Genomic DNA, 15,476 nt, shown 5'->3' with positions numbered 1-15,476 from the left:
AACATGGTACAAGCCCTACCGTTCACGATGATATGCTGATCAATATAAACCTACTCCGTGACACACTCAATCCTTTTTTACCCCATAGAGTCCTCCATTTTTCTCACATTAATGTACCCCCCAAAAGTCTTTTAAATGTTCCTATTGTTACCAGTCTCCACGACCATCCCTGCCAATGGCTTCCAGGCACCATCCACTCTCTGTGTAAATAACTTACTTCTAACATCTCCTCTAAACTTTGTTTCACTCACATGAAACAAATGTCCTCTGGTATTTGCTATTGTGCCTCCCCCCCCACCCCCAGAAAAAGATGTCAGCTGTCCACTCTATCTATGCTTCTCCATGTTTACTACCCCTATTAAGTCACCCATTATCCTTTGTCTCTCCAAAGTGAAAAGCCCCATCTCAGTCAACCCTGCTTAAGATATTTTATCCAACTCAAGCAATATCATGTTAAATCTCCTCTGCACAGTCTCTAAAATTCTACATTTTTCCTGTAATGAGGTGACCACAATTGAAAACAATACTCCAAATGTGGTCTAACCAGAGTTTTAGAGAAAAGCAACATTACCTCCTGGCTTTTAAACTCAATCCCCCAAATAATGAAGGGGGATACACCTTCTTAAATACTTGAGGGATCTATGGACTTGGACCCCAAGATCCTTTTGTTTCTCCAATTTTGAATCCTGCCATTAACCATGTACCCCATCTTCAAGTTTGATCTTTCAAAGCACATCATTTCACAATTATTCAGATTGAACTCCATCTGCCACTTCTCTATCAAACTCTGCATCCACCAACATTATGTTGCAATATACAACAAACTTCTACACCAACCGTTCTCAACGGGGCTCCCCTACAGCCTTCCTGGAGGCCACAGAACATTTCAGTAAAAGCAGCTTTCTTTTCAGCTCACAATTTTTTTTTAATGTAGTCTGTAGGAGATAAGTATGGAAGAAACCAAAACTTGACTGTTTCATTGGGAAGGATGCTCATAAACTTGGAGCAGGGCCCTAGGGAGGCTGTTCTACATATCCACTACCATCTAACCTTCGTGTCACTTGCAAATATACTGACGCATCCCTCTATTTCGTCCAAGTCATAAAGAGCAGAAGTTCCAGAACAAATCCCTGTAAAAATCCACCAGTCACTGATCTCCTGTCAAAATATATTCCATGTATTACTGCCCTTGGCTTCTGCAGGCAAATCAGTTCTGAATCTACACCGCTAAGGTTCCAAGGATTCCAGGCCTCATAACTTTCTGATTGAGCTTACCATGGGGGACCTTGTCAAACAGCTTATTAAAATCAATATACACCACATCCACTGCCTTAAATTCAATTAAAAAGAAAAATCCCCATTAGCCCTGTGAGGCATGATCTGTCCCTCAAAGCACACTGACTATTCCTGAAAAAAACTTTTCTTCTCTCAATGCTCATATCCAGTCCCAAAGGATCCTCTCCAAGAGTGTAAGAGTACTACATTTGCCATTCTCCAATCCTCTGGGACCTCACCTGCGGCCAGGGAAGATGCAAAGATCATTGCCAATGCCTCAGCAGCCTGTTCCTTAATGTACTATCAGTCTAGGGGCCATTACTTATTCAAATGTTTTTAAGGAAGATCCAGCATTTATTCTTTCTTACCCTCAAAATACACCAGTACATTTGTCTGATCTACACTGATCTCATTTTCACCAAAATCCCTCTCCCTGGTAAACACTGAAGCAAAGTATTCATTTCAGACCTCCCCTGCCTCCAGCCTGGATTGGATTTTCAGTGGAGTTTAAGGTCTCAAAAGTATATCCGGCGTACAAGTCGACCTCCATTTTATGAGAGTTTTTTGGGTTTCAAGACTTGACTTATAAGCGGAAATGCATGGTAGTTTTGACACAACACTAATCACACCAAAAATCATTTTGTACCATGCTAACATGTGAAACTAATTTTTTCTAATTAGTTTAAATATTTTGCTTGCATCATTTTAATAAATGGTTATACTGAAATAGGATTTTGCACAAAACAATGCAGTTGTTCAAAATATATACAATACGAATTGAATTTTCTGCATCAGGTTTTTTTTAGTGAATATGACATCCAAAATATATTTGAACAAAAAGTATTTTTCGAGCCCACTTGCTGACAAGCCCAGATATTCTGCTTTCCTTTCATATATAAAAGATGTGGTAGTACAGGTGGTGGCAAGAGGAGTTGATGGACAGGTGGGAGAGAAAAGGTTACTGGGAAATAAATGAGAGAATAGGACTGATGCAAATACTGACAGAAAGTGGTTTGGATGGACAGAGTGGCCTCCTTCTATGTCGAGAGGAAATAACAGAAAAATGAGAAACCTACCAAGATGTACTTTTTGTTATAACTCCTCTCGTTCCAAATCTAGGATAGAAATGCAAAATTATCATTTTAATTTATGAACCTTATTATTTTGATTTCCCAAACTATTCTTATAAAAATTTGTTCCAACCATTTCAGCAAACATACATTTTTCCACCAATTGTCTTGCATTAAGGACAAAACATAGAAGGTACAACTCGAAACACTAAATTATTTTCATTCCAGGTGAAACTTCATTGCACGAGTAAGTTTTCAGGAACAAAACACAAAAATCATAGTGTTATTTCACAAAAAAAACTCCAGATTAGTATTTACAGCAGGTCTTGCAGTGTTCAACAAAAAAGTGAATTTATTGCTCAAGCAACTGAATGACTCATTTGCATTCTTGCTTCTTATTTCTAGAACCTCACAGCACTGAAAGGAATTATTTGGCCCACTGTGCTTTTACTGGCTCATTTTTTGACTAGTATCCAAGCTTTATCTCATAACCCAGCCTTCTCTTCAGAACCATATCCAATTACTTTTCAAGTTCACATCAAATCCAATTTCACCATCCTCTCATGTAACAAGCTTGTGAAAAAAAAATCTCAAATTCTCTTATCTGTCTATTTATTCCAATGGATTTTGATTATCAGCTCATTTGCCATTAGAAACTGCCTCTACAACTTGATCTTAACCATATGCTAATAGGCTTAGCACACAAGCATAAAAGTATCACAGACTTTCTTCAATGTCTTATCAAGTTGACCTACCACTTTTAAGGATTAGTGAATATTTCAAGCAAAGTCCTTCTGCATGTCCCTCACTAAAAATAATGCCATTTTGGGAACACCAACTCTCAACGTTGATTCATGCGAGCCATAAAAATGCATTCACCATGCTGCTGCCTCTTTCACCAGTCTACTCCCAGGAAAGGCTGCCAACATCCTGTTCAATCTTTGCTCCATGACCAAGTTCTGCATCATTCACAAACTTTAAAAATCGAATTTGCTGCACCCAATTCCACATCATTTGCATTAGACAAGGAATTGCTCTTCTATTGATCACTGGGAGATTCCACTTCACAATGATCTTCAAACAGAAAACCAACTACTCAACTCTGCCCTTTGTTTCCTATTGCTTGAAAAAAGTGTAAAAAAAGTTACAACTGTCCCTTTGCAATCCTGTACTTCCATTCTATAAGTGTTTATAGGTGGCTCTTCGCACGTTTACTCCATTATTTTTCTGCATTCTATGAAAGAATCTTGCTATTTCACCAGTATGAATAAATTTTGAATAAAGCATGCAAGTCCAAACTACTGTACGTTTTGAATTGATTTGAAGTTCCACAAGACGACTAAAATTTGAGTCGTCACATGGGCAAGTTGATTGTTTTCTTAGATAATTTTATGAATTTTCATGGAGAGTAAAGCAAAAGCCCACTGAGTATTCAATGTTATATTCTCCTGACATTTGAAACTATTTGAAGAACACAAAATAATCAAGATTTTAAATTGCTAATTAAAGATGAGTTTGAAAGATAGTCTTCCGCTACATTCAGCTTTCTGGTTTTTTTTATATAAAAAGTGGATAATTGAAACAATAAATTTAATTAAGTAATTCTGCTTTAATATCATCTAGAAATTACCATCCCTACAAAGTTATCACAAACCAAGCAAATATTTCTACTAACCCCAACATAATCAATATCAAGATTATGATACAATTTAGCGCCATGAATCCATGAAGAAATGTAATAGGCTGTTCTGTCTGGGTAACTGTACGGCCAGTTCTCTCCATCACTAATCCAAGCAGGGAAGGCCCAAGGTAGCCCTGACAAGTAAATAACACATTCATTTAAAAACAAGTAACAATTAGAGCAACATTGAAACAATAATTTTTATTTTTAAAATTAGCAAGGGAATGAATTGCTAAGTGTATAGAATGGAAAAGTGGACCACAGGATTATGAATCTGAAATTTTGTACCCAAAGGGCTGTGGTCCCTCAACACTTAAGACAGAGATATATAGATATAGGGATGCCAAGTGACTGACGATACATGCCACAGCAGTTAAAGATTGGCCATGATCTTACTGAAGGGAAGAGATGGCTCGAATGGTTGTGGTGAAAAGAAACCACAAGTCCAAGAACATTTTATTACAGGCACTAATTATGCACAAATCAGTACGTACAAATTATATACATAGCTTGCTGTCATGTGGGTGCCAGGAATTTTAAATACACAACAATTAATCAATGAAAGAAACCTGTTTCACTGTAAATTTCAAAACCCAAAGAATCATTTATCATTAATACCACAGGTGGAACAGGTCCCAAGATCAACTCCTAGTTTTGAACAAATGAACACGGTTATTATATATACCGATTAATTTAATATTAGGATTCCTTTTCTTTGCTTCTTTCATCAGCCACCACTCGTATCCTCGGAAATAATTTTCATCATTTTCATACTGCATATGTGAAGGTTCTGTCCCATCTGTAAAGAAAGAAAATATCTTTGATAGACACTTCTGCATTGTATTTTAATAAAGATATCCAACTGTCATGCTAAAATAAGCTGGTCTTCTTAAGCTGTGAAATACCCCTGCAGATAACACACCAGACAGATAGATAGCTATAATCAAGACTGGTTTTGATCTGAAATGTCAATAATTTTTTTTCGGTTACTGCTCAATCCCCTGAGTTCATCCAGCAATTTGTTTCTTTACCCTCCCAGTATTATGTTGAAGGTGATTTGAACAGATAACGGTGGTCAGAGAGAAAAATTGGAAAAAAAGTGTACATCAAAAATAAGGTATTGACAGAATCCCCCAGTTAAATAAACAGAAAACTCTGTCAGTCAAAAAAAATTATTTAAACCTTAAATTCCATTTAAAAAGCAAAATGAAAATTCTTTTCAAATTAATTCATAGGATCTCTGCTGGTTGATGTGTGCTTGAGAAAATATATAAATATATAAAAGGAATGTACAGGAAGGGACATGGTGAACTAAGAAAATCATTACCAGAGATCACCAGCCTGAATGTGGGCGCACGGGCATGGAAGAAACATGAAATAATAGAGCAATGCCCAAAATTATAGCAAATGCTGCATAGCCTATAAACAACCAAAATGTTCCGTCAGAGCCATTCACCTGCAAGCGTTTGTTCATATTCCTTCCCCCTCCTCTATATTCTCACCTTATTCACCTCTCCCTCTTTTGTATTCTGCCTTTTCCCAAATCACTTGCCTCAAATCACTTCTTACCCATTTTTTTTTTAAAGCAAGCTGGACTCCTGTACTATCAGGGGCCATGAGATGGAAGATGGACAAGTATTAACTGGCACCTGCCAAACAACACGACAATGCCTCAGGTTGACGGTGCATAGGACAAAGCAAAAGACAAATGAAATTACAAAATAAAAGGAGGGCGGAAGGAGAACAAAGAAACAACCAAATCAGTACTTTAGAACTAGAAACAGCAGGCTAATCGAGTTATTATTGATGATACCCACTTCCCATCTCATGGACTTAACTATGCAGACAGGACAAGAAATTATTGCAAGTACAGTTATTGACTGATTATATTTGCTTAATCAGAGGTCATAATGTCTCAATCGCTTTTAAGGATGTTCTCTCGCATGCTTGCATTCTTATTTTCGCTTCCCAACTTAAATTATGCATTAACAAAAAAAAAAACTATGATCATGTTCCATTACACCTCAACCTCCAAAAACCCAGCAGGTTTTGTTCATATTCATCCCCCTCATCTTGTCTCACCATTTCTGCATCTTCACCTCTCCTCCCACTACCCATTCTTCACACACTGCTTCCACGTCTTTCTTTCTGTCCTTCCTGTAAAAACACAGGGGCAGCTACTTCCACTCTGCCACCAAATTTCTGAATGGACAATGAACCACAGACACGACCTCACATTCTCCTATTTTCTTTCCCCATTTATTTTTGTAATTTTTTCTCACAATGTTTGCTCTGCCACGCTGCAGCAAAAAAAAACCTGTATTTTGTGACATGTTCATGATGATGAATTCTGATTCCAATGGCTCACACTTGATTAGCAGAAATCATATAGAAATGCTGCAAACAAAACTGCTTGGCAGATCTTCCAGGCTACACGGGACAATTGTGAAAACACTGGCAGAAAGACACACCTACAATAATGTACATTACTCAGGGCATATCAGAGACCAGTAGTTGACAAGAAATAATTCCTACCTGTTGTTTGGGCATCGCCACCAATCTCTACTTTCAAAATATGCAAAGAAGCACCGAAGTTTGGCTGACAACAGAAAATAAATATTAATGGGCTGAAGTGATTGTTCTAAAATGCAAGAATTGTATTTCCATTTACTCCGCAGTTACAGCGCCAGCGATCGGGACTGGGGTTCGAATCCCGCACTGCCTGCAAGGAGTTTGTACATTCTCCCTGCGTCTGCATGGGTTTTCCCCGGGGGCTCCGGTTTCTTTCCACCTATCAAGGGTTGTACGTTGATTGGGTGGCACTGGCTTGTGGGCTGAAATGACATTACCATGCTGCAAATTTAAAACTGTCTCATGCAGATAGAAAATCCTGAAATTACAGAGATTGTGTAGCGCCTTTTAGGTGGTTAACAGTGTCCTCTATGTAGCAGAGGCAAAAATACATAGCTTGAGCCCCTCAACTAGGTAAGAGAGATTGTCAGCAGGTGTTCAAACAAAAAGATGGGGGGGGGGGGGGGAGGCAGATGATAGGAATGGCTGGGTAGAGGGGGAAAGGAGGGGAAAACTGGAAAGAGGGAGAGGAAAATAAAGGCAAGCAAATTTAGCAGAAATATTAATGCCATCAAGCTGAGAGTGCCCAGATGGAAAATAAAGTGGTGTTTTTCCAATCTGTGGGTGATCAGAGTGGGGTAGTACATTAGGCCACGGACAGAAATGTAAATGCGGGTGTGTGACACAGAATTGAAATTATTGGCTACTAGGAGGTAGCTAACTATTTCCCTCACCGTGGTCCAGGGCCCCAAACAGACCTTTCAAGTGAAGCAACATTTCATTTGTATATCCACAGGACTGATTTACTGCATCCGATGCTCCCTTTGTGACCTTCTCTACATTGGAGAGACTGGGCGAAGTTTGGGAGATCACTTCGCTTAGCACCTCTACTCCATTTGCCACAACAGAGACCTCCCAGTAGCCAACCACTTGAATTCTGAGTCACACTCCCACGTTCGTGTCTGTCCATGGCCTAGACCTTCAGATTGGAGGTACAACATCTTATTTCTGTCTGCCAGATGCCATTAACATTAGGGGTTTTTAATGCACAAAAGCCGCGCTATTGCCTGCTCACGTTTTTTAAAAAAGGTGGATTTACCATTTATGGTGACGACTGAAAAGATGGATTGCGCAGTCCTTTACTGAGGCCCAGAGCAACATGCTGGCTTCCCAGGGCAAAAGGGTATGGGAAGTGCAGCTGCCCCGTGACAGCGCCACCAGCCCGTTGCCTGAGCCTCGCCACCCCACTCCCTTCCTCCTCCATTCCCCTCCCCCTCTCTCTTCCATTCTCTCATCTCCCCACATGATCCCACCGTCCCATTGCCTGTCATCCCCGTTGCTGCCGCTGCCTGACAGCCTTGTCAGGAGTAGGGGAGGGTGAGGAGCGTAGCCCGACAGCTCCACCGGCCGCTCTGTGACAGCGGAGCGATGGGGTCAGTGCAGCGTCAATCATCTTACCTTTCTGTTTAGAGCTGCTATCAGCAGCAATCCTTTTACACAGGAGGTGGAGCAACTTCCCACCACCTCTGACACTACCATCCTTGGTGGAGGGAACCTGGAGCTAGTTGGACCCACCAATCCACCCCATGCAGGTAAGTGGAGCATCTTAAAGGCAGTGGAAACCTGCCTTCACAGATCGCTAATTTTCACTATAAAAGGGCCTAAAGACTTCTCTGCTTTCTGCTAAACTTGCTTGCCTTTTCTTTCCCCTCCCTCTTTTTAGTCTTCTCCCTCCCTTCCCCCTCTACGCACCTAGCTATCCCTCCTTCCCCGATCACTGCTGTCCCCTCCCTCCCTTCTCTACCTATCATCTCCTGCCTTTGCCACCCCTATTTCCTCCCCCCCCAATCTATCTTTTTGTTCAGACACCTGTTGACATTCTCTCATACTTTGATGAGGAACTCAAGCCATAAACCTTGCTTATGTATTTTTAACCTTTGCTACATAAAAGACACTTTGATGTGCCGAGTTTCTCCAGCATGTTTTTACTTTGATCATGGTGTCTACAGTTACTGCTAAACTTTTAGGTGAATAGGCAGTTATGTAATTGTTGGACATTGACACGGAGTACAAGTGGAAAAACTTTTTTACGTCAGTTGAATGAACGCAATGTGTCAGCATCATTATGTGAATAAACATGAAAAATTCAATCAATGTTTCTTTTAATGTTTCTCCAACTTCCGAAGTGATATTGCAAAACTGAAATTATCTTTGTGTTTGGCTTGAAGCTGTCTATAATAATTCCCCATTTATATTCAGGAAGCAAACCTTTTGGTAAAAAATGTTGCCCACTGTTATTTTTGTTTCTAACAATTCTTATGCATTTTTGAAACATCTTTAAATCAAATCCACATTTATCCTTATCAACCATAACCACAATCTTCTGCCTGGTTCAACTATTTTCATATCAAATAACTTTTCCTGCAATCCATTTATTTCTACCAAGTAAGTCGGTACTACTACAAAAATGTTTTGATATGGAATGAGACTCCCACCCTTTTATGTAGTTAAATGATTAAAGCATTGTTGTCATTTCATGCCCTGCCTTCATCATTTGCTCCTCACATTGATAAGGGCAGCTCTCAGATTCTGTATTTCAAGTTCTCCGTTTCCTTTTGAGACAAGCTCACTGAGCCACAATCACTTTCACACTTCCTACCACAAAGTCTTGTGTTGACTCTTGCTTTGTGGACTTCAGGAAAGGAATTTTACTTGTCAAAACCATTCAAGTTAATAGTACAGTATTAGGTACATTTTTTGTGGGACAAATGGAGACATCATAGTTATTGTACAACGTACCGGGGGTGTAAATTGGGAAACACGGACTCATGGGCTGAAATGCCCTGTTACCGTGCTGTATGTCTAAATTTAAATATGAAACAGAATAGAAACGAAGAACTGGAGAGTGAGATAAATAGGCACTGGCACCAGTGGCGGAGGTTAAAGTAAGTAACCTCAACGTGCGGTTGGACTCATCTATTTTGGTCAATTGTACTCATTTTCTCTGCATAGAATACTCATTCCATAAAGCAAGTGAACGAATCTGTAACAGGGCCAGTAAACCTCTGAAATGCAGAGATGAAAAATCCAGGTACGAACTCAGGAAAGTCTTAAAATGCAAAAGGAATACTTTGCACCCAAACCTCTTACAACAATGAACTGATTTCTCCAACTGCGTGCCAACTTTGTGTTTTGTGAACCAACATACCAAAATTCTTTTTCTTTAACATTGACATGTGGAGCAATATTTAAGAAAAATTTGAACAGGTACATGGATGGGAAGGGTAATGGAGGGCTATGGGCTGGGTGCAGGTCAGCAGAAAATAACTTTGATTTATTGAGGGAAATCATTCTGATTGAGGAGATTAAAAATTGTGTTCCTGACGATATTCAAGTATACTTGGCAGAGAAAATATATAATCTGTTTCTGTGCTGGAATGTTCTAATCTAATTTTCCCTTCTCTGCATTTAAAAAAAACCCCTTTTTTCATATATCCTGAGAATGTTCAATCCATCTCCGCTAGTCCTGGGACTCTTGAATTCTAGGAATATCTTTTATTTGTCCAATGTGAAAATTCTATCATAGGGCCCCTGTATATTTATTACTCACTTAAGTAGCATAAGCACTGGTCATTTCCATTTCTTCTACTGTGTCCGTTCCACAAATTAATGTGCTGAGGTAAATCATGGTGCTGTGGGACACTGACGTTTAAACCCAAGAACATTAGTCCACACTAAAATTCAGCCAGGGGGATTCACAATGATCGAAATAATGTCAGGAACAGGTAGACTCCACTGCTTGTATTGCTGGTCGTATCGAAGTTTATTGAAAATGGATCATTTGGAAAAGTTGAAATTGAATAATGAAATGGAAAGAAACACAAGATAATTGTGTTGACGGGTTTGAATATTGATTTCTCCAACTGCATGCCAACTTTGTGTTTTGTGAACCAACATTACCAAAATTCTTTTTCTTTAATATCGACGTGCAGATCGGCATTTTGTTAATATTTAATGTTTTACTATTTGACTGGATGTTGATTGAATTTCTCAAAATAGAATATTAAAAAATACACAACATACCAAAACTCTCCATGCACAATTTGCCAATGTGTACCACATACCCAAAGTTTTAACTCCTCTTTCTTCGCCTGGAGAGAAGCGTGTGCATGTGTCAACCCAGATATGCAAAATTCCACAATAAATGTTTTGAATGAAATCATGGGGCTCTTAACTATTTGGCTTGATACTGAGCTGCAAATAGATCAGTAGAAATACACCCTTATCAGACACTAAAATAAGTTATACACAGCATTACCAATCTGTTTTCCTACCTTGAATAAATAGTCCAAAATTTGGCTGCGATATGGCTCTTGGTAATTTACAAGAAGTCGAGAAGTTGCCTACAACAAAATAATCGTGCAATTCTTATGAGCAAAAATTAAAATAACAGAAATTTATTAGCCCCTTTCACACACTCGCAAATGATCCCAGGAATTAACAGCCAATGGGCCTTTAAATTATCTAGTGTGAAAGCAAAATCAGCTCAACACTGGCATCAGATGATGCCATCTCATGCTAGGGATTGACAGCCTCGACCCCGGTACAAACCCACATCTGCAGACACCGGCGCTGCAATTAGGCAAGTGTGAAATGGTCAAATGCATTGTGGGATTGAAATAACCCAGGTTTTTGAATGAGTTCAGGAATATGAAGGAAGAAAAGATTAAAATGAAGGTATAAACTTTGCTGTGGGAAAAGTCGCAGTGGAGGGACAATAATGGACAATTTTTAAACAGCATGGTAAAGTTGGTAACGCTATAGTGCACAATTTATAAAGACCATGGGAAAAAGCAATGGCGGACCCGACTTCCCAGAGTGCCATGCAACAGAGAAACCCCCTCCTTGAAAGCTCCATGCATGCAACTATGCATACAGGCCTTTCTCTGATGCACGGCATTCTGGGAGGGCAGGTCTGCGATCGCTTTTTCTGCCATGCTATTTATAAATTGTACACGATAGTGCTACCAAGTGTTGCACTATAGCCTGAATTTGACTGTGTGATCTAGAGAATACAAACAAAAGATTTTAAATAAACTTGTAACTTTACCAGAAAAAAAACTAATACCAGCAATTGAGATAAAAACGTACAATTTCACCTAAAAGGGCACCTGGTTAACTTCAGGTACTATACTTATCTGTTCAGGCATACAAGGGACTCTAGATAAACCCATGTGAACATTTGAACTATAAAACATTACAGAACAAAAAATGTCCCTTGGGTCCTTCCAGTCTGTGCCAAACTATTATTCTGTCTCATCCCACTGACCTGCACCCAATCCATAGCCCTCCATACCTCTCCCATCCATGTAATTGCCCAAGTTTTTCTTAGATGTCAAAATTGACTCCACATTCACCATTTCAGCTGGCAGCTCATTCCACACTCCCATCACTCTGTGAGGAGTTTATAAACAATAGGTGGCGTAGGCCGTTCAGCCCTTCAAGCCAGCACAGAACACACCAGCACAGTAGAGGCCCACCAGCCTCAATGTTGAGCAGAGCCATATATTCCTTATATTAAAAATAGGACTAAACCCTCCCTAGCTTGTAAGCCTCTGTTTTTCTTCCATCCATGTGCCTAAGAGTCTCTTTAATGTCCATAACGTTTCAGCCTTCACCACCATCACAAGCAAGGCATTCCAGGCACCCACATTTCTGTAAAAAAAAACTTACCCCTGATGTCTCCCCTAAACCTCCCTCCCTTCACTTTGTACCCATGCCCTCTGGTGATTGCTATTCCTGCCCTGGGAAATAGGTGCTGGGTGTTCACCCTATCGATGCCTCTCATAATCTTGTTTCTCTATTTAATCTCTATCAAGTCTTCTCTCATCCTTGTTCACTCCAAAGAGAAAAGTCCCATCTCATAAGACTTATTTTCTAATCCAGGCAACAACCTGGTAAATCTCCTCTGTACCCTCTCCATTGCTTCCACATCCTTCAGATAAGGAGGTGACCAGAAATGAACACAATACTCGAAGTGAGGTCTCAACCAGAGATTTGTAGAGTTGCAACATGTCTTCTTGGCTGACTCTTGAACTCAACCACCACCCCCCCCCCCCCCCCCACCTTTTAATGAAGCCCAACATTTCACAGGCTTTCTTAACTATCTTATCAACCTGCACAGCAACCATAAATGTATGGATTTGGACCCCAAGGTCCAGCTGTTCATCCACATTCTTAAGTAACTGACCACTAACCCTGTACTCAGCCTTCCGGTTTGTCCTTCCGAAATGCATAACCTTCAGCTCCATCCACAACTCCTCTGACCTTTGTATCATCCGCAAAGTTACTGACCCATCCTTCTGGCTCTTTATCTAGGTCATTGGTATATAAAAAAATCACAAAGAGCAGGGGTCCCAGAACAGATCCCTGCAGAACTCCACTCGTCACCGACGTCCAGGCAGAATACTTTCCTTCCACTACTTCTCTCTGCTTTCTACATGTAAGCCAATTATTTTTTTTTAATCCATGCCGCCAAGGTTCCATGGATCCCATGCCTCATGACTCTCAGAATGAGTATCTCAGTATGTCTTACTAAAATCCATATAGACCACATCCACCGCCCTACCCTAACCAATTTCTTTTGTTACCTCCTCAAAAAACTTAACAGGGTTGTGAGGCACAACCTTAACTTCATAAAGACATTTGGAGATGGGCAATAAATGCTTGTAAGCACCTTCAATGCCCTCTGAATGACATTTTTTTTTAAAAATAAAGCCTTGCCAATGTTTTAGCAAATATAGTGGGTTAACGCATTTGAAAGGAACAACCAGACTTGCAAACTTTTTTTTTCCAGTTACAATAACCTGGTGTGAAATGCAAGGGCGTTTGAAGTCTTTAATGGGTCATAAATAGGAGCAAGGGGCTTGCAAGGACACGATGGGCTGAACAGCCTTTCACGCTGCGCTAATTCATATCAAGTCTCATTCTCCACCCGAACTCACCCCACCGCCGCTGAGGCCGCCGATGCCATCAAACTCCGGGCCCAGGCCCCTCTCGTCCCCCAGGACGTGGACGGCGGTCCCGGCCAGCGGCAGGAAGGCGCAGCACATGAAGACCAACCCCAGCGCCGAACGTCGGGGCAGCGCAGCCATGACAGCAACACCAGCGAGCAGCCGGGTCACCTGACCCACACGCCAGCGTCGCGAGGGTGGGCGTGGCGAGTTGACCCGGCCTCGCGTCGCGAGACACCAGGAAGTCCGCGGCTCGGTGTGTGCTGGGCGAAGGGAATATTGCAACGTCAGGACTGGGAGAAAGAGACGTCTGTGACACATCAGTGAGGGAGATATTGCAGCATCACCTCTGTAAATTGCACGTGATGGTGACTTTGCAATACCATGTATCTGCATGCTGGGTGAAGGTGGTGGTGCAATATCATGCATTTGCATAATGGGTGAAGGTGGTGGTGCAATATCATGTATCTGTATCCTGGGTGAAGGTGGTGGTGCAATATCATGCATTTGCATAATGGGTGAAGGTGGTGGTGCAATATCATGTATCTGTGTCCTGGGTGAAGGTGGTGGTGCAATATCATGTATTTGCATAATGGGTGAAGGTGGTGGTGCAATATCATGTATCTATCCTGGGTAAAGGTGGTGGTGCAATATCATGCATCTGCATACGGGGTGAAGGTGGTGGTGCAATACCATGTATCTGCATGCTGGGTGAAGGTGGTGGTGCAATATCATGTATCTGCATACCAGGTGAAGGTGGTGGTGCAATACCATGCATCTGCATACTGGGTGAAGGTGGTGGTGCAATATCATGCATCTGCATACTGGGTGAAGGTGGTGGTGCAATATCATGCATCTGCATACGGGGTGAAGGTGGTGGTGCAATACCATACATCTGCATACTGGGTGAAGGTGGTGGTGCAATATCATGTATCTGTATGCTGGGTTAAGGTGGTGGCGCGATACCATGCATCTGCGTGCCGGGTGAAGGTGGTGGCGTGATACCATGTACCTGCGTGCCGGGTGAAAGTGGTGGCACGATACCATGTATCTGTGTGCTGGGTGAAGGTAGTGGCGTGTTACCATGTACCTGCGCGCCGGCTGAAGGTGGTGGTGCAATCAGAATTTATTGTCATGAACAGACCATGAAATTTGTTCTTTGGAGCAGCATCACAGAGTAAAGTTTGTATAAACCACGTTACAAAATAAAGAGAAGTAGCGCAAGAAAAGACAAAGTAAGGTAGCAACTCTGGTTCATTGTCCATTCATAAATCTGATGGCAACAGGGAAGAAGCTGTCCTTGTTCTGCTAGGTGCTTGTCTTCAGGCTCGTGCTCCCTTTTTTCCCAATGGTAGCGGAGTGAAGAGGGCGTAGCTCGGATGGTGGGGGCGGGGTTGGTGCCAGAACAAGCCCTAGCAGGGGGCATTATAGGGTAACTGGCGGGGTACAATACGTTACTCAAAAACCCACTCAATGTGGTGGGGAGGGGGAGAGAAAGGGAGCATTTACCATGATAAATGCAGCGTCCTTGGGTTGGTAGGCCGTGTGAGGCCATGTTTCTTGTGTGCATGCGCGAGTGCCAGCTGGCGCATGTGCATTGGATTGGAGTACAGGGGCCACTAGCGCCACTTACCCCTCCATCCGACAGAAGCCAGCCCGCACTAGCACATGTGTACTAGAAAAGTGGCCATTTAATATGGTAAGTGCCTCATTTCTGCCCCTACCCGCCCCCACCCCCCAATGCAGCCAGAGTGTCTGGCCTAAAACTAGACATCTGGCCATCCTTGTGTTGGTGGGGCGGGGGGTCATAACACCTCATTTGGAGGGCATATGCCCCCTCTCCCCCTTGGTGCCTTCACTGGATGG

The 15,476-nt window shown here is 41.6% G+C and overlaps 1 protein-coding gene across 3 annotated transcripts in view; it reads right to left on the bottom strand.

The window, feature by feature from the left end:
- Nucleotides 1-13,867, bottom strand: part of LOC138753314 (galactocerebrosidase-like) — a 57,933-nt gene extending 44,066 nt beyond the window's left edge. For 2 of the 3 annotated variants that reach the window (XM_069916174.1, XM_069916173.1), the window contains exons 1-6: nt 13,602-13,867; nt 10,932-11,000; nt 6,562-6,625; nt 4,712-4,825; nt 4,021-4,160; nt 2,352-2,390 (exon numbers count right to left, since the gene is read on the bottom strand). In XM_069916174.1, coding sequence (XP_069772275.1) covers nt 2,352-2,390; nt 4,021-4,160; nt 4,712-4,825; nt 6,562-6,625; nt 10,932-11,000; nt 13,602-13,751 — 576 coding nt within the window. In that variant the 5' untranslated portion in view covers nt 13,752-13,867. The remainder of the gene's footprint in view (nt 1-2,351; nt 2,391-4,020; nt 4,161-4,711; nt 4,826-6,561; nt 6,626-10,931; nt 11,001-13,601) is intronic. The other variant, XM_069916172.1, reaches the window with a different exon arrangement.
- Nucleotides 13,868-15,476: the final 1,609 nt, after the last annotated feature.

Source organism: Narcine bancroftii, chromosome 2 (genome assembly GCF_036971445.1).
Source record: "Narcine bancroftii isolate sNarBan1 chromosome 2, sNarBan1.hap1, whole genome shotgun sequence".
NCBI lineage: Eukaryota > Metazoa > Chordata > Chondrichthyes > Torpediniformes > Narcinidae > Narcine > Narcine bancroftii.
This window is presented reverse-complemented; position numbering and strand designations above follow the sequence as displayed.